The sequence below is a fragment of the Kalmanozyma brasiliensis genome (assembly GCF_000497045.1).
Source record: "Kalmanozyma brasiliensis GHG001 unplaced genomic scaffold PSEUBRA_SCAF2, whole genome shotgun sequence".
NCBI lineage: Eukaryota > Fungi > Basidiomycota > Ustilaginomycetes > Ustilaginales > Kalmanozyma > Kalmanozyma brasiliensis.
Genome location: NW_015961959.1, coordinates 935,080 through 954,158, shown reverse-complemented (window position 1 = coordinate 954,158; position 19,079 = coordinate 935,080). Strand labels below are relative to the sequence as shown.

The following is a 19,079-nucleotide window of genomic DNA, read 5'->3' as shown; positions in this document are numbered from 1 at the left end:
CGGCCCGTATCGTCGATGGTCGGAAGGATGTTGGCCAAATCTATTCCGTCGAGGACGCAACCTCTTTGGGTGGTGAAGATGGTGTTGCGGATGGTCAGGGTTGGCGGCGAACCTGTTTTGCCATGCTCTCGACGATACCCCGACGGCTCGACGAAGTCGATCGGACCCGATCTAGACGGGCGCGGAGGAGGCTCTTGAGACAATGAGGAAGGGATGGCTCGACACGACGGACGCAGCTCAGCTTCGCAGTCCCAGGTCATGTTTTGCGGAATCGAAGTCGGAGTCGCAAAACGGTGCTTGCCATGCCCAGCAAGCGAGCACAGGATCGACGACGGACAGCCGAGGGAAGTGCTCACCGGAGCGGAGTAGGCCCTCCTTCGGGCACCGGGAGGGGAAGAGTCCTGTTTTGGAGAAAGTTCTCGCCGAGCAGCCTGCTGCAAAGACGAGCAGATGCAAACGTCCAACTCCGACGCGAGCTGAGGTGCTCTGGGTTCATCTGCCCATGATCGTCGTCTCACAGTCATACTGGCCCTTGCTTGCCTCTTCGAGCCATCTCACGTGGCCGAACGCCAGGCTCGCTTGCCATCATGCGAGGCTGCGAAGTCATCAGCGACAGGAGCATTTTCTCGCCTGTTCTCTCGCTGCGTGCATGGTGATGCAGCTGCCTCGGCGTTTTCGTTCTGAATGCATTTTTTGACGTGCCCGCGACTCGAAATCCAAAACACCCTCCAAATCCAGCAAGCTCCCCACCCCTCATCATCAGAGCCGATCTGGGCGGCCCGGGTTGTGCGCCACTTACGGGATCGACGCAGTGCATGCTGTTCATTGTCGTGGATACTCACCCTACTCCCATAGGCGCCCACGCGCCGCCTCGTAGATCGGGAAGCGAGAAGCGGAAGATGTTCCCGTGAACCCGTGTTCACACCCGATCTCTGCCTGGGCATACTGTATGTTGCCTCCATCTTAGCCGAGCGTCAAGTGACAGAGCCACGAGAGGAGGATCAGTGCGACTGATCTTCACAACTCGACACTTTCCGTGTCCAGAACGACTTTGGACTTCCTCTCGATGTGAGAGTCGACAAGGAAAGCTGCGACGACCTGAGCCAACGACTTCTGAGACACACCAGAGCCCCTGTCTCATTGACCTTTGTGACCGGTGCCCGAAACCATGCCTCCCTGTTGCTTGACTTTCAAGGTTACAGGTGGCATCGATCACTCACGCACGTCCCAGTGACTCTCCCTTGTCGTCCTGGATCGTCCCTACAAACTATGTAGCCAGACGCCGATGGCGATGGGGCAAGAGCGTGCGACAAGCACAGCTGGACCCTTTATCTACCAACACCACGCGCCAGAGGCGCAAGTCGTCACGTGAACCTGCTCGAATTGTTTTGGTGCTCCTGCAGCGGCTTTCTATTTGATCGCTCTAACAGTTGGAAACTTTTTCGCGCCGAGATCCGACCACTGTGCACCGGCCACTTGGAGAAGAACACCGATTCTCCACTTGACCGCCTGCATCTTGACCTCGACCACAGTGATCCAGACATCGACGACGATGACAACAGACTCGACCGCACCGTCGGAAACCGACGCCAAGTACCGTTCGTCGTGGTCGCGGCCCGGCTCGGCCGAACGCAACGCGCAACCCATCGCGGACGCCCTCTCCTCCCTCCTCCCCTCCCCCTCCTCCTCGAAGCGCAAGACGACCATCCTCGAAGTCGCCTCCGGATTTGGCCAGCAGATCCGCGCGATCGCGACCACCTACCCTTCCGTCCAGTTACATCCGAGCGAAGCCGACGCCTACCCACGGCATCAGATCGACACCCTCACCTCCAACCTCCCCAACGTCGGAAAAGCGGAAACGCTCGACCTGGTCGACCAGAACGACTGGCTCACGCTCGCCCACAACATCTCGGGCGAATCGGCTTCCACGGAAGAAGGGCTGTTCGACGGCGTTCTCGCATGCAACCTGACGCATATCGTCCCGTGGCGCGTCACGGAGAGCCTGTTCAGCCATCTGGACCCGCGCGTGGGGTATGTGACACAGCAGGGGTATAGGAATTTGTTGAGTCGAGATGGGTGGATCGCCATCTACGGGGCGTTTAACGAGAATGGCGAGTGTACCAGTGAGGGGAATCGCAACTTTGACAAGGAGATCCGGGAGAGGGACGCGGAGTTCGGGTTGAGAGATGTGCAGACCGAGATCGTGCCCCTTGCGTGGAGGCATGGGTTCGAGCTGAAGGAGCGCATCGAGATGCCGGCCGGGAACCTGATGCTTGTGTTTCGGATGCGAAAGGAATGACAAAACAACAGGAAGCGATTCAACAAGACTGAATCCTTGTGAGCCACGCTAGGTGTGTCTTGTATTGCTGTATGTGTTGCCGTCGATGCAGGCGGGGAAAGGGGGAAGTTCTAGAAGTCGGACACGTCGACGATCCTCCTCTCGAGATCGATGGTGATGCTCTTGCTCTTCCCCTTCCAGCGCCAGTTTTGCTGAATCGTATCTAGAAAGAGATGGTAGCCAGGCATGTATCTGTCCACAAACCTGTCGTTCCGAAAAGCGCAGAAACAATAGAGGTCAGACTAAAAGCTCTTCTGTGCTCATCGGCCGGGGGGAGAGTACTTACGCCTTGACCCCGTCGTCCGTCATGCCGATCCCACCGTTGCTCGCCTTCATCGCGTGCTCCTGTTGAGTCCTCCAAATGTACACATTGTCCAAGTTCGTCGGTCGGATCTGCAGAAAGACGCTGAAGTTCCGGTACCACTCTGTATAAGCTTCGAGGTTGCGGTTGATCTGGTGCAGCGCTTCCACTGTGTACTTCCTCAGAGGGGAGTCGGATGGGCTTGCATCCCGCTTTGAGGTGACTTCTTCTGGTGGAATGGGTGAAAAGCCCATACTCCACCCTTCGAGGATGAAGACGTCCAGGGGAGCTTTCAAACTCGGCCCGGTGGGCGCGGGATCGCCTTCGAGAATTGCCCCTGTCCTGCCCGGGGCACGATCGCCTTGACCGTCAAAGAGGCTCTTGTCAAATACTGGCAGCTCTACATGCCTCTTCGTCGCATTGATTACGTAGATGCTCGCCAGGATCCTGCAGCCCAGTGCGACGTCGTGCGTACCTGGCTGGCCACGACCAGCGAGCAGCGGGTTGTCCGGGCTCTCCTCTGCGACCTTGCGCAGGTTTGCGTGTGTGTGATACAGGTCGTCCGTCGACAGCACTCCCACTGTAAGCCCCGCTGTTTGGAGGTAGGCCACGAGCGACCGTGTGACCGTCGTCTTGCCCGATCCTTGTGGACCCTGCATCGCCACAAACAGCGGTGGGTACGCCGGAACCCCGCTGAACTTGGAACGGAAGCGCGGAAGTTGCTGCAGAATGTGCGCGCCGAAGACTTCGACTGCTTGAAGCGGCGCTTGCGACATCGTACGAGTGGTCCTGCGAGGCGAGCACGTGGATCGGAAACACAAGATGATGGTGGGGATCGTGGTAGGAAGGGATGGTGGAATGGGTCGATGGAAATGCGGGGTTGGATAGATTCGGCCTTTTAACCGGACCAATTTTGGCGGGGATCTTTCTTAAACGTATGCCAAGGATCAAGGGCTGTCAGCTGTAGAACAGGCATGGACGCACAGCTGCAGACCACTCCTGCCATGCTCGCTCGACCACCCGTCACCGAGCTCAGAGCGACCGCTACCGTGTGTGTGAGGAACACATCGTAGTCACTGCCAGTACATCGGATAGAGATTCGGCTGCTCCAGCCATGTTCGCATGCATGATGTTTGCTGGACTTCGTCTTCGTCTGCCTCACACATGATCAATCGACCGTCTGGCTATGTGATCATTTCGATCGTGTGTATTGCATGCCTTTCTCCGACACTATGCCTTTGACCTCGGCTGGAGCGCCTCCTGCGTCTCATCCACCGTCTGACCCGTTAAGAACCTCTCCACAACCTCGACAAACTCGCCCGGCTTCTCGGCTTGACACCAATGTCCTGTTTCCATCGTCACCAGCTTACTGTTCCCAAAATACTTCTGATTCGTTGGGATGTTCCTGCGATTCACATACTTGCTCTTTGTCCCCTTGATAAACAACGTCTCACCATCCCAGGTGCGCTCCTCTGCATCATCACGTGCACCGGCGAGCTCGTCCTCCGTAGCCTTAGGAGGGTTATACGGAAAGTCACCGATCTGCGCAATGTTCTTGCGGATGAGATCGACGGGTATGCGCCAACCCCAATTGTCGGTCCCTGCCGGCCGCGTTAGGTTGGTGAGCAAGAACTGCCTTACGCCCACGTCCTTTTCTGTCTCCTGCAGGATCTCGTCCGCTTCACTCCTGCTCTTACACGGTCGGTCCCGAATGGCGACCATGGCATCGATGTACCGCTCGAACTCGGGTGACAGCGGCCCACGTTTCGCAGACATGTCCACGCTGATCAGCTTTCCCACCATCCCATCCGGCAATTGCGGGTGGAGCGCAACGGACATCCCCACTTTTCCGCCCATGCTATGCCCGATCAGCGCAACGTTCGATAGCTTTTGCGAGGACATGAATTGGATGACGTCGGCTGCCATGTCCGAGTAGGCGAGACCATCGATGTGCGGGGAAGTGCCGTGGTTGCGCAGGTCGAGGGCAAAGACTGGGATGCCGAAGCGAGCTGACATGGCCCTGCCGAGAGAGCGCCAGTTTTGTTTGGACCCGAAAAGACCATGACAGACGACGAGGGAGGAGACGGGGACGGCGGTGCGCGGCGACGAGGTTTGGGCGGACGTGGGCTGGTAGGCTTCGTAGTCGAGCGCAACGGTTTCGCCGGTCGCGGCGGCGGCAGAGCTCCGTGCCGGGTCCGAGGAGGGGGTGGAAAGAAGCCGTCTGCTGGCGAACGCTGCGATCGCATATGATGTGGGTGCTGCGCCGCGCAGGCACTGCCGCGGAACGAGCGTCAGCATCGTACGTCGTGGCCTCGAAATGATGTTGATGAAGGATAGGAGGGAAGAAGATCCACTCGGATGCAGATCGACGTACCGACCGTGCGCAGCCGAGTGCGAAATTTGAGCTCTTTTTCGAGGAAGCCGAACAATTTCCCGTTCCCGACCCGGTAGAAGCGGCAAGCTTGTCCAGCGAGCCGGTAGAAAGCCCTGCGCGATACACACTTTCTCAACAGTCACGGCAATGAATTGCATCGAAAGCGATGTTCAATGAAGATAGAAGTACAGATGAAAGATGACAAGCCTTCGAAGAGTTCAGCCGAACCGCAATGCCAAGCGCTTACTTGTCCGACACGGCAGGCCCAGCATCGCTCTTGGTGGTAGCGTTGGCCTCTTCCGGAGCCGGTGTCGGCGTCGCAGCCCCCGAGGCAGGCGTGCTGGTGCCGCCATTGTCCAGCTTTCTCCTCTTCTTCCTCTCCTCCCTCGTCCTGATTTGCTCTTCCAGCTCCTTGCGTCGCTCCGTCGTATCGATGTGACGAGGGCCGCCCTTGGCAGTCAGGATCTCGACACCGGTCTCTGTAATCAGCAGCGTCTCCTCTGCCGCGGCCGATCGCGCGCCATCCACCGTCGCAACGGTCCAGTCATCCGGCCACGAGAGATCCCTCCATTCTGAACCCAGGTTGAGCATGGGCTCGATGGTGAAGATGTGTCCTGGCTTCATGATACCGAAGCTCTTCTTGGTGGCATGGTGGTAGACGGTAGGCGCGGCGTGGAAGCAGTTGGAGATGCCGTGACCCGTGTAGTTCTTGACGACGGCACAGCCTTGCGACTCGGCCAGGGGTTGAATGACGCGACCAATCTCGCCATACGGTATGCCAGGGCCGCAGATGTTGATGGCGGCGTCGAGGCATTCGCGCGCTACGCGGATGAGCTTCATCGATTCCGCGTCGGCTTCGGCCTTTGCACCGACAGGGAAGGTCGCGTTCAGGTCGCCGTGGTAGCCCTTGTGGAAGAGAGTGACGTCGATGTTGAGGATGTCGCCATCCTTCAATGGTCGTTGATCGGGGATGCCGTGGCAAATGACTTCGTTGATGGAGCTGTGTGAGGGGGTCGTCAGGAAAGAGTCAGTCTAATCGGTCGATGGATCACGGAGGCAGAGCGATGCCGAGACTTACGTGCAGACACTCTTTGGGTACCCGTGGTAGCCAAGTGGACTTGGGTAGCAGTCTCGCTTGATAGCTTCCGCGAAGACGACCTTGTCGATCTCGTCTGTGGTCACGCCGGGCTTGGCATGTGAAGCCGCGATCTCGAGCACCTCGCGAGCCAGCTATTGCGCAAGCAAAGATAAGCAATCGCTGTCAGCATCTTCCCTCTCGCACAAACTTCCACAACAAAGAACGCGGCATACGCACTGTTGCAGCCTTCCTGACGCCTTCCTGGTCATTTTTGTTGTTGACCTTGATGTTTCTTGACTCGAGAAACTGTTTCGTCGAATCGATCGCCAGGCCGAGCAGCAGCAGCGCAATCAGAGTGGAAAGGTCAGCATTCCGCATCAGCACAAGGGGCAGGGAGACGGTCAAAAGCGGAATTCTGACCTGCCACCAGAAGAGCAACCACATTCTCACCCCTTCCCTGGCGTAGTTGGGCCTTCGAATCGACGGCGGGATCTTGGGCTTGGGACTCAACGGGTAGACGGCCTGGACGGACCCGGAATACTTGAAGCTGCGAACGGCGGCGAACGGATCGAAAGTGAATGAGCTGGTAGCAGCTGCATCGTCGCTGCTGGTGGTAGCCGTCGGCGACATGGTGCGAGAGGATGCCGATGATAGATGATGGTCGCGAGAAAGGCCGTCTGGATCAGCTGCAAGGGGCGAGCTTTGTGCGTTTCCAAAAATTTTGGACTCAGTTTCTCCACTCTGCGAGAAAAATGGCATCATGTTAGAGTCGTGCTATGTGGAATGCTATCGATGCTCAGACCCTGCCTGGCTCGTACTAAGCATGCCTCACACACGGTCATCGACGGCATGCTTGTCTCACTCGAGGCAAAACACAGGTTCAAAGTGATCCACGTTGGGAGACAAAAGTAGAGATGGATTACAATCTGTGCAAAAGCGTTCAGATACCTCGGCCACCAGTAACCTCGAGGATCTGACCCGAGACGTACGAAGCGAGGGGGCTGGCGAGGAACAGAATCGAAGCAGCGGCCTCCTCGGCGTCACCTGGCCTGCGCAGAGGAATATCAGCCACCGCAGTCACCGACGACGACTTGGAGTCGCCAGCGGCGGGACGGCCTGGGATACCAAGGGCGATCTTCTTGCCGCCGATCTCGATGGAGGCGCCGGCCTCCTTCGCCTGGGTGAGACGCGTGTTGATCCAGCCGAAAGCGACGCAGTTGACACGGACGCCGAAGGGACCCCACTCCTTGCACATGGTCTTGGTGAGACCCAACACGCCGGACTTGGCAGCCGAGTAGTTGACCTGGCCGACGTTGCCGTGGGTGCCCGAGGTGGACGAGACATTGACGATGGCCATGTTCTCGCGCTTGCTCTCGTCCTTGATGCGGAAGTAGGGCGCAGCAGCACGGATGATGCGGAAGGGCGCGGTGATGTGGCACTCGAGCATCAGCTGGAACGTGTCGTCGTCGGTGGTGTGTGCCATCTTGTCCGCAGTGAAGCCGGCGTTGTTGACAATGATGTTGAGCTTGCCCCACTTGTCGACGGCAGCCTTGACGACCCGCTCGCCAAAGTCCTTGTCCATCACGTTGCCGGCAAGAGGAATGGCCGAACCGCCGGCCTTGGTGATCTGAGAGGCGACATCCTGGGCCTTTTTGGCGTCAAGGTCCGAGACGACGACGTGAGCACCGTGGCTGGCAAAGAGCTTGGCGGTGGCTTCACCGATACCCTGACCAGCACCGGTGACGATAGCGACCTGATCCTTGAGGAGAGGCGCGGCTGTAGAGCAGAAGCGAAGAGCAAAGGAGTAGACGGTTAGCGATGTGATGCTTTCGATGAGCCACTATGAAGCGGATGGACACTCACGACCCGAAAGGTGGCCGGCGATCTGAGAGACTCGTTGCGACATGGTGCTTGTGTGAGAGTGTGTTGTTCGAGAGAAGGTGGTGTGAGCTAGAGACGTGGCAGAGACTGCTTCACTATAAGTATGGTCGGATGCAGGAGGCAGGCTCGGATGTGTCTAAACTTCTTGCCTTGTTTCGTGCGGGCGCGAGGAAGCCGGTCAGGCCGAAAGTGTCTGTGCCCGCAGCTCATACACAGAATCTGGGGAAGGCGCTTCACCCCAGCCGGGCCGGAAGCCTTCATACCCGGCGCCCAAAGGACATTTTTCGGCCGTGAAGGTTGCGAAACAGCTCTAACAAAACTCTTTTTATCAAATTTTACATTTGTTAGAGCTTTTGAGGTGACTGTCGGGCTGAAGGGACAATCCACTATTCCCGGCATCGCCTGTTCGGCACGTTTGCAGGAGGGTGCCGTCTCTGCGCCAACGACAAAAGAGGTGCCGGTCAACGTAGACGAGCGATGCAGTTAGATCTTTGACTCGGCGTTTGGGAGGTCTTCGCCACGCGAGGACTCAAGAGGGTCGGTCGTTTCATGACAACCTCAAGGCAGTGCGTTGGTGTGCTTGTTTGAGCTTCAATTTGAAAATGGCGCAGCGCAGGAAGCGAGCAGGGCAGCAAGGCGACCAAAGGCAGTTGACAGGCTGGTTTGTTTCATGCAGACGGCGAACCCTGCAGCAAAAGGGAAGCGAGCCCATTGTTCAAACGCGCCTCGTGGCTCAACCGTGGGGGCAATCGTGTTCTTGTCAAGCTGGAAGAACCCTTCGCAAGATGCAAGGAATGATGCCGACCTTCTTCAAGACGGACCAGTAGTGAGCGCGGGCGACCACCATCACTACCACCGCCACGTTCCTCTTCGCACAGCATATCCAGCCCTTGGATCTCCTGACTATCGACCGCGTCTTCCATGCTCGCCAACACATCTACCACACGATGATCAACCTGCGGCTGCGCTACGTAGCGCTTGCGCTGGTCGCCCTCCTCTCGTTGCACTACCTCTTCAGCTACTCATTAAGCGCCTACAACACTCAAGTGGACACAATACGCTCGAGCTTATACTCGACCTCGTCGAACCATCACGATCTCGCGCTTCCACACGCCAACACGCCCAAGGCGAACGCAACCTTTGTCATCCTCTGCCGCGAAGGCGAGATCAACGAGATCCTTCAAAGTCTTCAACTCCTCGAGACGACCTTCAACGACCGACCGCATCACCGCTACCCTTACGTCTTTCTCAACGAGAAACCCTTTTCGGCCAACTTCAAGCTGCGCGTCGAGCGCGCCGTCTCGTCGAGCGTCGAATTTGGTCTTGTGCCGCCAGAAATGTGGGACATTCCACCGCACATTGACCTTGTCAAGGCGCAAAAGTCGTGGGATCGGGCCAAAAAGAGCGGCATGCCATATGGAGGCTCGCAATCCTACCGCCAGATGTGTCGATTCCAGTCCGGCTTCTTCTTCCGCCATCCGCTCGTGCTCAAGTACAGGTACTACTGGAGGATCGAACCAGGGGTCAAGTTCTTTTGCGATCTGACGGATGACGATCCTTTCCGGTACATGGAGCAGAACAACAAGAAGTATGGGTTCGTGCTGGCGATGCACGACATCCCGGGGACGGTCAGGACGCTGTGGATCTGGGTCAGGCAGTGGTACGAGCAGAACCAGGAGCTTCTTGCGCCCAACAACATGTTTGGCTTCGTCACCGAAAACAACGGGCGCGGATACAACAAGGTACGTTCCCCCACTCCACCATTCAACATCCATCTCGCTGGATACTGACAAGCTTGTTATCTCCCTTCGTACCGCTTCAATCTGGGTTCCGGCAGTGCCACTTTTGGTCCAACTTTGAAATCGCGGATATGGACTTCTACCGCTCCCCGGCGTACCTCTCTTTCTTTGACCACCTCGACAAGATGGGCGGCTTCTTCTACGAGCGATGGGGAGATGCGCCTGTTCACTCGATCGCCGCCTCGCTCCTGCTCGACAAGAACGAAGTGCATTACTTCGACAACATCGGATATCTCCATCCGCCGGTCATGCATTGTCCCAAGACGCCCGCCGCCAACGCCGTCTCGCCACATACGGGCAGGTCGAGATGCTACTGCGCACACGAGTCGTCTTTCGCCTTCGACGACAACCGTCAGTCGTGTCTGTACAACTACCTCGAGGTCAAGGGCAGAAACTCGAGCGATGCAAGAAAGGCCTTCATGAAGTTGGACATCTGATTGCGCGGAGGAGGTTGCTTCATTTTGGATCCAGCTTGGCGAGGATGGCAGATTGTGTAATCGTTCATCACTGTGTTTCTATCCCACGTGTCGTTCACAAAGTCAAACTGTAAAAAGTGGCGAACCAGATCGACTCACACAGAGACAAAGCGCAGAATTCAAAGGCGTGTGAGGGTGTAAAGCGTGGTACATTGACAGAGGATGTCTTGACGAACGGATTGAAGATGGCATGAAGAAGCAAGATGCGCGACCTGGTTCGAGGCTGCGATAGGCCCAAGGGCTTAGCGCACTATTGGCGTCAGGATGGCGATGGGCCGAGAAGTCGGCGAGGGAGATCTTGGCAAGCAGAGACACGTCCCGGGGGACAGAGCGATCAACGGAAAGAGCGACTTGTAGCGCCCGCAGTCGTACAGCTGTGACCTCACCAACCGGTGCAGTTGCTGTAGAGACCGTGCAAGTAGATCTCGTTGATCAGCCCCACCATGCGATCGATGTCGTGCGTAGTCACGGCTTCGGGCGTGTGGACCAGGCTGAGCTCGGCGATCAGTCGAAGGCGTCTGAGGAAGTACCAGTACCGCTCGGGGCTCTCCTTGATGATCTCGAGCTTGTCGTCGGTCGCCTGGTCGAGCCGGATCAGCAGCAGCTCGCTGACACGGCGATCGGCCGGCTCGTTCGGGTCGAGTTCGAACATGATAGACGCTGAGGACGAGCGCAGAGAAGGAGAAGAAATGTCGAAGTTTGACGTACGAGGGATCGCAAAGTGAGCAGATGGACAGGTCGAGGAGAAGAGAGGCGGACGCTGAGGTGTCTTTAAGAATGGCGGACATCATCCTGGCTGAGTCGAGCTGGATCGACCAGCAAAGCTCGTGCGCAGCCTTTCAGCCTTGCACAAGGCTTCGAGCGGGGCGATGGGACAAATGCTGCGCAGATCAGTTGCGGATGTAGCGCAAGGCATCCTTGACCGCGCTCGACCTGCACATCTGCGCCATCTCAAATGAAATGAAGTGGGACAATAGAGGGAACGGCTGCGCAGACTGCACCAAGCGAGTAACAACAGGAGAAAGAATCATTGAGATGGTACAAAGCGAGACGACACATCTACAAACGTGGTGCACAGCCTTACCAGACCAGCGGATGAGCGTCCTTGCACGAGGCGTGGCGTTGTCTATTGGCGCAGCAGGCCGTTTCAAAGCTCCGGTCCAAATATGGCGAGAAACTTGTCATGAAGTTGCCAGCTCTCGAGGAGGTCGATCAGGCGCCCTTCGTCTAATCGCATGGAAATCAGTCCTTGAAGAAGTGAGCACTCGGATTCCTGACCAATATATCGCCACCTCGTAGCCTAGAGACTCACCTTGCGCCGTCAGACCCGCGGGAGCAATCGTCCGAACGATGATGAGGCAAAAGTTCTGGCCCTTGAGCTCTTCGCGAACACGTTCTGCCACGTCGTACCTCAGACGGGCTGCACAAGCCTCGCCGACGTAGGGCCCAAGATTGGTGCAAGGCGTCAGCGAGCCGCTATCATCGAAGATGGAAGCAAGCAGGTTGACGAGATCTTCGAGTTGAGCGACATCGGTCTCCGTCATGCCGTCTGGAAAGTCGACACAGCTGGTCTGAGCCAGCAACTTGAGGCAGTTCACATAGAGATCGTGCGACTCTTCGAAGGCTAGAACGATGGTGCGCTTCTGGCGAGTCTCGGGTCCGAGATCAGCGAGCCAGAACTCCTGGAAGCGACGCTGAAATGGCATCGAATCCATGCTGCGAACGAGAGCTCGGAACAGCGACGTCTGGAAAGGTGGCTGATGGCAGGAGCGGGGGGATGGACCAGGCGAAGTCAATTGGCGCTGCCATTGAGGAGGAGAAAGCACAAAGCGGTCCAGGAGCTATAAGTACGACGAGCCCGGCGGCCGACGTGAGCCTGGCTCAGCTTTGCAGAGCGTCGTGTACGTAGCCACCGGGACGACAACTGCGCAGGGCCGAACGATCACAGGTCTTTGCAGTACGGAAAACAAAGCGCAAGCACGGCAGCGCAAGCGAAATGAAGTAGGACAATGGATATGCAGACACAAACCTTATTCCTCACAGAGGACACAGGGAACGAAAAGCTAAAAGACGATGTGATTTGCAGTCGTACTCGAGCGAACGGTGATGATTTGGACGGACATCTTTGGGGAAAGTCGTTGACCCATCGCGTGCTGGACAGCGTTCAATCATTTCGACTTCGGATCTTCGTCAGGGATCCATTTCTCGAAGAGCTCGACGATGCGCTCTTTGTCTGACGCCGACAAACATCAGACTCAAAAGGTCAGCATGCGATCGAGGTTCGGACGAAAGTGCCACTGCGTGAACGCTTACCTTCCTTTGGCAGACCTTGAGGAGCGAGGCTATACACGACGATGGCAGAAAAGCCCCTCTCCGCGGTCTCAGTTCTGATCTCATTGTCGGAGGGAGTGACAGCACGACGGCTCAAAACTGGACCGGGGTCGGCGCAGGGGGCCGAAGGAGGCTTGTTGGTGTATACTACGGTGAGCGTGTGGATGAGCTCTCTGACATGCTCGACATCGGAAGCGCTGATTGCGTCCGGAGTTGCGTCCATGCTGATTTCTGCGACGACTCGGAAGAGCTCGATGTAGAAGTCGTGCTGCTCTTCGTCTGATAGGATCTTCTGAAGCTTTGTGTCGATGTCGTGATCATGCTTGATCTCCCAGAGCGCATGAAATCGTTTGTCGAGAAGCGCAGATGCCATGCTGATAGTTGGTTCGTCACTACTGTGCAGGGATGCAAAATAGAGTTGTGAAGTGAGTGGATGGTGTCGAGAGATGAAAGGAGGAACGAGACACGATCCATGTCTAGTGGCAGCACAGTGACAGGCGTGTGGGAAGCGCCGGTAAACCATGCAGGGAGGCCGGTGCGTTGCCAGACATCCGGGATGTAAGCACCGACGAGCACGACCTTTTGAACTATAAGAAGGAAATGCACACGTGACATTGCAACGGAAGAGTGACAATAGAACAGATGCATGCACAAGCCCACTAGGCAAAGGCAGACGGACGTTACAATGCGCGCCTACGCCAGTGCCGACAAGATTGGTTCGAGTGCTAGTATCAAAGCGAATGAGGATTGGCCGGAAAGATTGCGGAGGATCGATAGATCGAGAGGAAGCCACCGATCTGTCGCCTGTTCCTCGCAGGCCCATTCAAAACTCGTAGATCGCGTTGAGAGACTTGTTAGAATCCCAAGTCTGGAAGAGTCTGACAATGCGCTCCTCATCTGTTGAAGAACGACATATCAGATCAGACCTGTCAGTATGCAACGATCACGAGCAAGATTGTCGAGTCTAGCGCCATCGTACGGAAACCAACCTTCAAAGGATAGACCTGGAGGAGCAAAACTATGGATCATGTTCGCAAGAAAACCCCTACGCCTGGGGTCAACACTCTCAGTCGCGCCCCTCATCATGCGTGCGAAGCCAGCAGCGCTGGAGTAGGGGCCAGGATCGGTGCAAGCGGCTGAAGGAGGTTTGTTGCTGAAGATCGAGGTGAGCATACCGACAAGCTCTTTGACATGAGCAGAGTCCGCGCTCCTGACGGCAACAGGATCCGCAGCGACGCTGATTTCGGCGAGCATTGCGAGAAGGTCGATAAAAAAGTCGTGCGGATCCTCGTAAGCCAGGAGCCTCTTGCGCTTTTCGTCAGTCTCAGGGTCGAGCTTAATCTTCCAGAGCTCCTGAAAGCGAACGTCAGGTAGAGGTGGAGCCATTATGTGCTTGGCGATTGTTGGATGAGGGTCGCGAAAAGCTTGCGGTGTGAGTCGATGATGGAAATGAAGGAGAGGCGAAAGCGAAGCCAAACACGGTCTATATATGATGTCGGCTCAACAAGAAGGTTGCAGCTTTGCAAGAAGGTGGGTTCATCATCAGATGGACGGGACCGAAGCGCAAATGAGCACGGTCTTGGTAAACAATAAGGCGGAGACGCAGCTGTGACATTGCAAAGGGAGTGTGACAATAGAGAAGACAAAAGCACGACATGCAGCAAACTTCAATATGCGCAGGTGGGCGCATCTGGAGGGACTGTGCATTGGAGCAAACATCGGCTCAGTCGCACTTCTCGCTAGATGTCAAGCCTATCGAAAGCGGAAGAGAATGGACGGAAGTGAGAAGCGAGCCACGAGATGGGAGCTGAGCTACGCGTGGAGACGCGCGTGCTGGCCGGGTTCCGGTAAGGGAACTAACCGATGGTGTTGATGTCGAGGAAGAACCACTCGACGTTGGTGACGCCCTTGAAGTCGGGGTCCTTCTGGTTCTTGTTAAAGAACTTGGGGTACAGACCCTCGTCGATCAGCACGCCCACTTGAGGGCCGTTGGGGTTGTTCTTGCCAGTGTTGTCCCAGTAGCCACCGTCGTGCTCGACAACCCAGGCCTGGACCCAGTACTCGGCGTGCTCGTCGGTCTTGGGCACCTTGATCATGGCACGAACCTTGCAGCGACGGTCGTAGACGTTGTTGAAGTACAGGTATGGGACTGCCATCGTGTACCGGGGGATGCCGGCAGGGTAGGCGGCCGGGTTGGCGGTGTCGAAGCAGGCTCCACCAGGCGGCGTCAGGCTGGCCGTGACGTTCATGGCCTTCGCGACAGAGTAGGCGTGGTACTTGTAAGATGGCGACAGATAGCACGACACGTTGTAGTCGTCGAGGAAGGCATATTGACCGTTGTAGTGTCGCCACTGGCAAGTGGGGAAGGTCGACTTGACGTCCTTGGGCGCAGGCAGACCCTGACCGTTCCGCTTGAGGTACTGGTTGGCCAGGTTGAGACCGAACTCGGGGCTGGTAGAACCCGACTGAGAAGTGACGACGGCGTCACGACGCTGGAAGGCCATACCGACGGATGCAGCCTGAGCAGCTGGCACGAGGGCCGCGGCGAGGCAGATAAAAGCACCAAATGCGAGCTTCATCGTAACAGAGAGAGTAAGAGAGAGTGTGTCTACGTTTGAGAGAGGGGAATTGGGGCTTGTTGCGAGGAGTAGTGGAATGAATGAACGAGGATGAGGGACAGACTTCTGAATGAGCCAAAAGGGGCCTCTATAAGTACTGGAGATCTCCAGACTTCGAGATGACAAGTACCGGAAACAGGATCACAGCGTCTCGTGCTATGACAACCACTTTGACGGTCACATGTTCTGACTGACAGCAGCACTCGCTGCTCGAGAACGAAGTCTCACTGACGCCTGTGGTGGGAACCCCTGCTCATGATCAGCGCCTTTCCTCCCACGTAGGTGGGACCGAGTGGGCACAGACGCAGGGCCGTTGTCACTAGCACCACACAAGCGCCCACCATGCATCACAACGTCTCTCTCACGTGCGACTGCTCGGGCCCAAGACCGTCCTGGGGTACTTTCGCCGTTCTGCTGTGGAGCCCAATCAAGCCGACCCGCTGATCAGGCAAGCCAAATTCAAGCCCGACGACATTGTCTCGATAAGGTTCATGGCGCCGAGTCTTTCGTGCGGGCCTCATGCCCTTCTGACATGAAGGGAACCGAGCAGCCGTCAGGACGAAGGTGGGACTGCCAAGCAGCTTGTGAGAATTTCATCTCGGATCGAAAGCGAGTTGCGATAGGCTGTCCTCAGCAAGCTCGGGCCTGCTGTCCCGGACGGTCTGCGGTTCCGACGGCGCTTGCTCCCACACAACCTCGGCGGGGCCGGTTGCTCTCCATCAGGAGGTCTGGGCGAGAGTATTTGGTCAAAGGGGTGACAAAACCTGTCGACTCCGCGTCTCATGTAGGTCTGCCGAGATCCGTGCTTCACTATCACGCGTGAACTCTGATCCGACCTGATCCGAGCACAGCACAGTGTTGAGTCCATGCGAATTACAGATGAGGAAGGGTATCAACAGCCGACGTCTCGATCGTCGTCACATTGGGATGAGGGCAATCAGCAGCCTCCTCCTCCACCACCGCAGCCGCCACCGCCGCCCCCACAGCCGACCCCAGCCGCGCCCATGAGACCGAGGCTGTATCCGGCCGCAAAGCCACCGACAGGATTCATCGAGACCGCCATCAATCCATAAGCACCATAAGTGGTATATGCGTTGACAGCATCGCCTGTCGAGCCTCGACTGACAACATGTGTGCTGTAAAGGGGTGAGTGGTAAAAGGGGTACAAGCCAGGAGTGTTGTATCCGAACCTGTTTGACGAAATGGGGGCAAAGCAAAGGTGGGTCAGTATGAAATGTTTGACTGGGTGGGGATGTGGCGGTGGTGGGGGTCAACTTACACAAAGGCACTTTCGTGGCCCTCTCGGCGTTTGCCCTGGGCCCACTCTTTGACCATCTGCTCGCGTAATTTGTCGTGAGACTCCTCGGCCTCTTTGACGATGACGGCCTGATGCGCGCTCGGGTGGGTGGCGTCCTGCCAGTGGGTGGTGTGATCCTGCTGGTCGCCGTTGAGCGCCTTGGCAGCTCGCCACTTGCCTTTGAGACGAGAGGCGAAACCGGACGACTTTTCATTTGCAGCATCGGATGACTCGGCCGCAGTACTGTTGCCACCGAGGAAGCCTTTGAGCTTCTTGACGGTACCGGGATTGTTGTAGATGCAGCCGCAAAGTGAAAACGGCTGACCGTATCGGTCTTTCCACAGTGTCGCCGTGACGTCGAAGGCGTTCTTGAGGATGCCGGTCTCGATGGCGTCGTCGTGGTTGATGAAGCGACCGACCAATCGGAAGCTCTGGTCATAGTATTTTGCTTGAAGTTGATGCGTGTGCCAGCAGAGATCGATGTCCAACGTCGGCGTAAGGAGCGTGTGAGTTGATGCCATGAGATCCAAAAACTTGTAGTATCGGATCAGACTGCGCGAGAGAACGTCGTCGAGGGCTCCCTGATCCAAGAGGTCTGGATGCTTGGACCAGCCCAACTTCTCCATCTCTTTATTGAAGGACGTCTGTCGCTTGACAGCATCGACCAGATCACAGGAGGCTTCACCGAAGGCGGCAGCATTGCCGGTCTGATAGCATCGCATCACGGCAGCGATGCGCGCCATCTGCTGTCCCTTAGCTTGATCGCTGTTGAGTCTGGGCGAGACGGCATCGCTCATCCAGCGATCCTCGAACCACTTGCGGAAGGTGATGAAGTTGTAGTCGCACTGTTCGGCAATCTCAGTGATCTCTTGAGTCGAATGCCCTTTGCCTGGCTTGTGTGTGACGTAACGATTGGCGTAGAGGATCCTGCAGGGCTTTTCGCTGCGGAAGATGGGTTCCAACAGAGCGCCGCCAAGATTGTCAATGGCCACGTTCTGACGATGCGGATCGGCGAGCTTGGTGCCAGCCATCCAAAAAACACCCTCCGGATAGAGAACCTTCTGAGGACGATGAGTCGAGGTGCGCCAGAGGGCATAATGGTCCAGAAAGCGACGCATTTGGAGATGTTCGGCGGCGATGGATTGGCCACAGCCCTGATCCGAGCAGGTGCGTTGCCATCCGGTTTCACCGAGGCCGAGTTGCTGAGGCTTGTCGCCGACACCGGTCCAGGGGATGAACTGAGACGTTTTGCAGCGCGGGCAGTCGATGGAAAGACCAAAAATGGAGCCACCGTAGGTTTCTTGAGCGTGGGTTGGATGGCCAGGAGGGGGTTGCAGGCTGAGATCCCAGGGCTGCTTAGAGCGCTTGGCGGTGACGGCCTCGTTCCAGAATGTCTTTGCCGGCTCGACGTTGTTGAGAATAGGCAGGGTGGAATGAGCGCGTTGAGCGAGCTGGCGAAGTGGATAGTCAAAGTTGAAGAGATTGTAACGCGATCGGAGGCGTTGGGTATCTTCCTCCTTGTGGAGCGGGTTGAGGTGATAGGCATGGAGCATGAGGGCGACGTCGATGGGAGGCAACGCAAAGTCGGGGAGATCGAAGCCGTCTAGCGGTGCCTTTGTCGTGTCTTGATCGCGCTGAGGTTTCAGAACCGTGTTGTAGTGATTGTTGAGCTTGGAGGAGGAGAGAACATTTTGGCACCACAGCTCGACACGGTATGCAGCGCGGTTGAGAAAGATGTTCCATCGACGCTCTTGAAGAAGCTGCTGGCTGAGCTCGGCAGCGGCCTTGTCCGCCTCTTCTTTGGTTGGTCTAAGACCGGTCTTGGGATGGACTTGAGGAACTGGGTCTGCAGCGGGTGCGTAAGGAGGCGGAGGAGCGTCGATGCCTGGTTCGTCGATGTGACCTGCGTCTTGGTGGCAAGAGGGATAGTCAAAGTATTCGGTTCCTTTGTGAACAGCTTCCCGCAGTCGATCAAAGAGATCGAGAAGCTTGAGGTGGTCCTTGAGACGATCGAGCGAGCAGAATCGCTGAGCACTCGTGTTGATCAGGCCGACACGGACGCCGTCCTGAAGCGCCTTTTCAAGCTCTTTGCGTTCTTCGGGAGTGAGACCAGGACCATCACAGATCTTGATGGAGGCGCTCTGAAGGGTAGCGGTAATCTTTTCGACGTCGGCCGATGTGGATGGTTGCGGAGCGCTGCCAGTGGCGAAGCCGTAGTCCGGGAGATGCGAACTTGTTGGCTGCTGCTCGGAGGGGCTATCATCGGAGCTGGACGTAGAGCCGTTGCTCAGAGGGGGAGTGGTAGTGCGCGCCATGATGAGACCTGACACGATGATGATGGATGATGATAGTCGAGACGAAAGCGTTGTCTTTGAAGGAGGACAGAGCGGAAGGGCTACAGTCGACAGGCGGACGCCGGTCAATCCGGCGGAAGTGGACGATTGATCATGTGCGGCGGCGACCTTTGGAAGCGGGCTATGGAAGAGCGGCGTTATCTCGCATGTGAAGGCTGTCTCTCCGCACTCGCCACTCAGAAAGAGGGCATGTGCCTGGCGTGGGGTCAGCTGAGGGTCAGGGTCCACAGGG

The 19,079-nt window shown here is 56.9% G+C and overlaps 11 protein-coding genes across 11 annotated transcripts; 2 read left to right on the top strand and 9 right to left on the bottom strand.

Moving 5' to 3' along the window:
• Positions 1–1,552: 1,552 nt before the first annotated feature.
• On the top strand, positions 1,553–2,299 carry PSEUBRA_002881 (Protein of unknown function DUF938; the record flags this gene model as incomplete). The annotated part of the gene is made up of 1 exon (XM_016437268.1): positions 1,553–2,299. The coding sequence occupies one exon, from the start codon at positions 1,553–1,555 to the stop codon at positions 2,297–2,299; it is 747 nt and encodes a 248-aa protein (XP_016292763.1).
• A 110-nt stretch (positions 2,300–2,409) lies between these two features.
• On the bottom strand, positions 2,410–3,415 carry PSEUBRA_002880 (P-loop containing nucleoside triphosphate hydrolase; the record flags this gene model as incomplete). The annotated part of the gene is made up of 2 exons (XM_016437247.1): positions 2,410–2,542; positions 2,625–3,415. 2 exons carry the CDS (start codon positions 3,413–3,415, stop codon positions 2,410–2,412), a joined length of 924 nt encoding a protein of 307 aa, XP_016292762.1.
• Positions 3,416–3,869: 454 nt separating this feature from the next.
• On the bottom strand, positions 3,870–4,937 carry PSEUBRA_002879 (uncharacterized protein; the record flags this gene model as incomplete). The annotated part of the gene is made up of 1 exon (XM_016437260.1): positions 3,870–4,937. The coding sequence occupies one exon, from the start codon at positions 4,935–4,937 to the stop codon at positions 3,870–3,872; it is 1,068 nt and encodes a 355-aa protein (XP_016292761.1).
• A 319-nt stretch (positions 4,938–5,256) lies between these two features.
• On the bottom strand, positions 5,257–6,721 carry PSEUBRA_002878 (Peptidase M24, structural domain protein; the record flags this gene model as incomplete). Its single annotated transcript, XM_059464922.1, has 4 exons — positions 5,257–6,013; positions 6,092–6,243; positions 6,329–6,397; positions 6,542–6,721. 4 exons carry the CDS (start codon positions 6,719–6,721, stop codon positions 5,257–5,259), a joined length of 1,158 nt encoding a protein of 385 aa, XP_059320717.1.
• A 310-nt stretch (positions 6,722–7,031) lies between these two features.
• PSEUBRA_002877 (Short-chain dehydrogenase/reductase SDR) lies at positions 7,032–7,997 on the bottom strand (the record flags this gene model as incomplete). Its single annotated transcript, XM_016437261.1, has 2 exons — positions 7,032–7,867; positions 7,955–7,997. 2 exons carry the CDS (start codon positions 7,995–7,997, stop codon positions 7,032–7,034), a joined length of 879 nt encoding a protein of 292 aa, XP_016292759.1.
• A 922-nt stretch (positions 7,998–8,919) lies between these two features.
• On the top strand, positions 8,920–10,208 carry PSEUBRA_002876 (Glycosyl transferase, family 15; the record flags this gene model as incomplete). The annotated part of the gene is made up of 2 exons (XM_016437271.1): positions 8,920–9,714; positions 9,810–10,208. The coding sequence occupies 2 exons, from the start codon at positions 8,920–8,922 to the stop codon at positions 10,206–10,208; spliced, it is 1,194 nt and encodes a 397-aa protein (XP_016292758.1).
• A 421-nt stretch (positions 10,209–10,629) lies between these two features.
• Positions 10,630–11,962, bottom strand: PSEUBRA_002875 (uncharacterized protein; the record flags this gene model as incomplete). The annotated part of the gene is made up of 2 exons (XM_059464921.1): positions 10,630–10,907; positions 11,560–11,962. 2 exons carry the CDS (start codon positions 11,960–11,962, stop codon positions 10,630–10,632), a joined length of 681 nt encoding a protein of 226 aa, XP_059321321.1.
• A 453-nt stretch (positions 11,963–12,415) lies between these two features.
• On the bottom strand, positions 12,416–12,951 carry PSEUBRA_002874 (uncharacterized protein; the record flags this gene model as incomplete). The annotated part of the gene is made up of 2 exons (XM_059464920.1): positions 12,416–12,480; positions 12,561–12,951. The coding sequence occupies 2 exons, from the start codon at positions 12,949–12,951 to the stop codon at positions 12,416–12,418; spliced, it is 456 nt and encodes a 151-aa protein (XP_059321320.1).
• Positions 12,952–13,401: 450 nt separating this feature from the next.
• PSEUBRA_002873 (uncharacterized protein) lies at positions 13,402–13,964 on the bottom strand (the record flags this gene model as incomplete). Its single annotated transcript, XM_059464919.1, has 2 exons — positions 13,402–13,475; positions 13,643–13,964. 2 exons carry the CDS (start codon positions 13,962–13,964, stop codon positions 13,402–13,404), a joined length of 396 nt encoding a protein of 131 aa, XP_059321319.1.
• A 470-nt stretch (positions 13,965–14,434) lies between these two features.
• On the bottom strand, positions 14,435–15,157 carry PSEUBRA_002872 (uncharacterized protein; the record flags this gene model as incomplete). The annotated part of the gene is made up of 1 exon (XM_016437245.1): positions 14,435–15,157. One exon carries the CDS (start codon positions 15,155–15,157, stop codon positions 14,435–14,437), a length of 723 nt encoding a protein of 240 aa, XP_016292757.1.
• Positions 15,158–16,133: 976 nt separating this feature from the next.
• On the bottom strand, positions 16,134–18,808 carry PSEUBRA_002871 (Protein of unknown function DUF1399; the record flags this gene model as incomplete). The annotated part of the gene is made up of 2 exons (XM_016437280.1): positions 16,134–16,386; positions 16,476–18,808. 2 exons carry the CDS (start codon positions 18,806–18,808, stop codon positions 16,134–16,136), a joined length of 2,586 nt encoding a protein of 861 aa, XP_016292756.1.
• Positions 18,809–19,079: the final 271 nt, after the last annotated feature.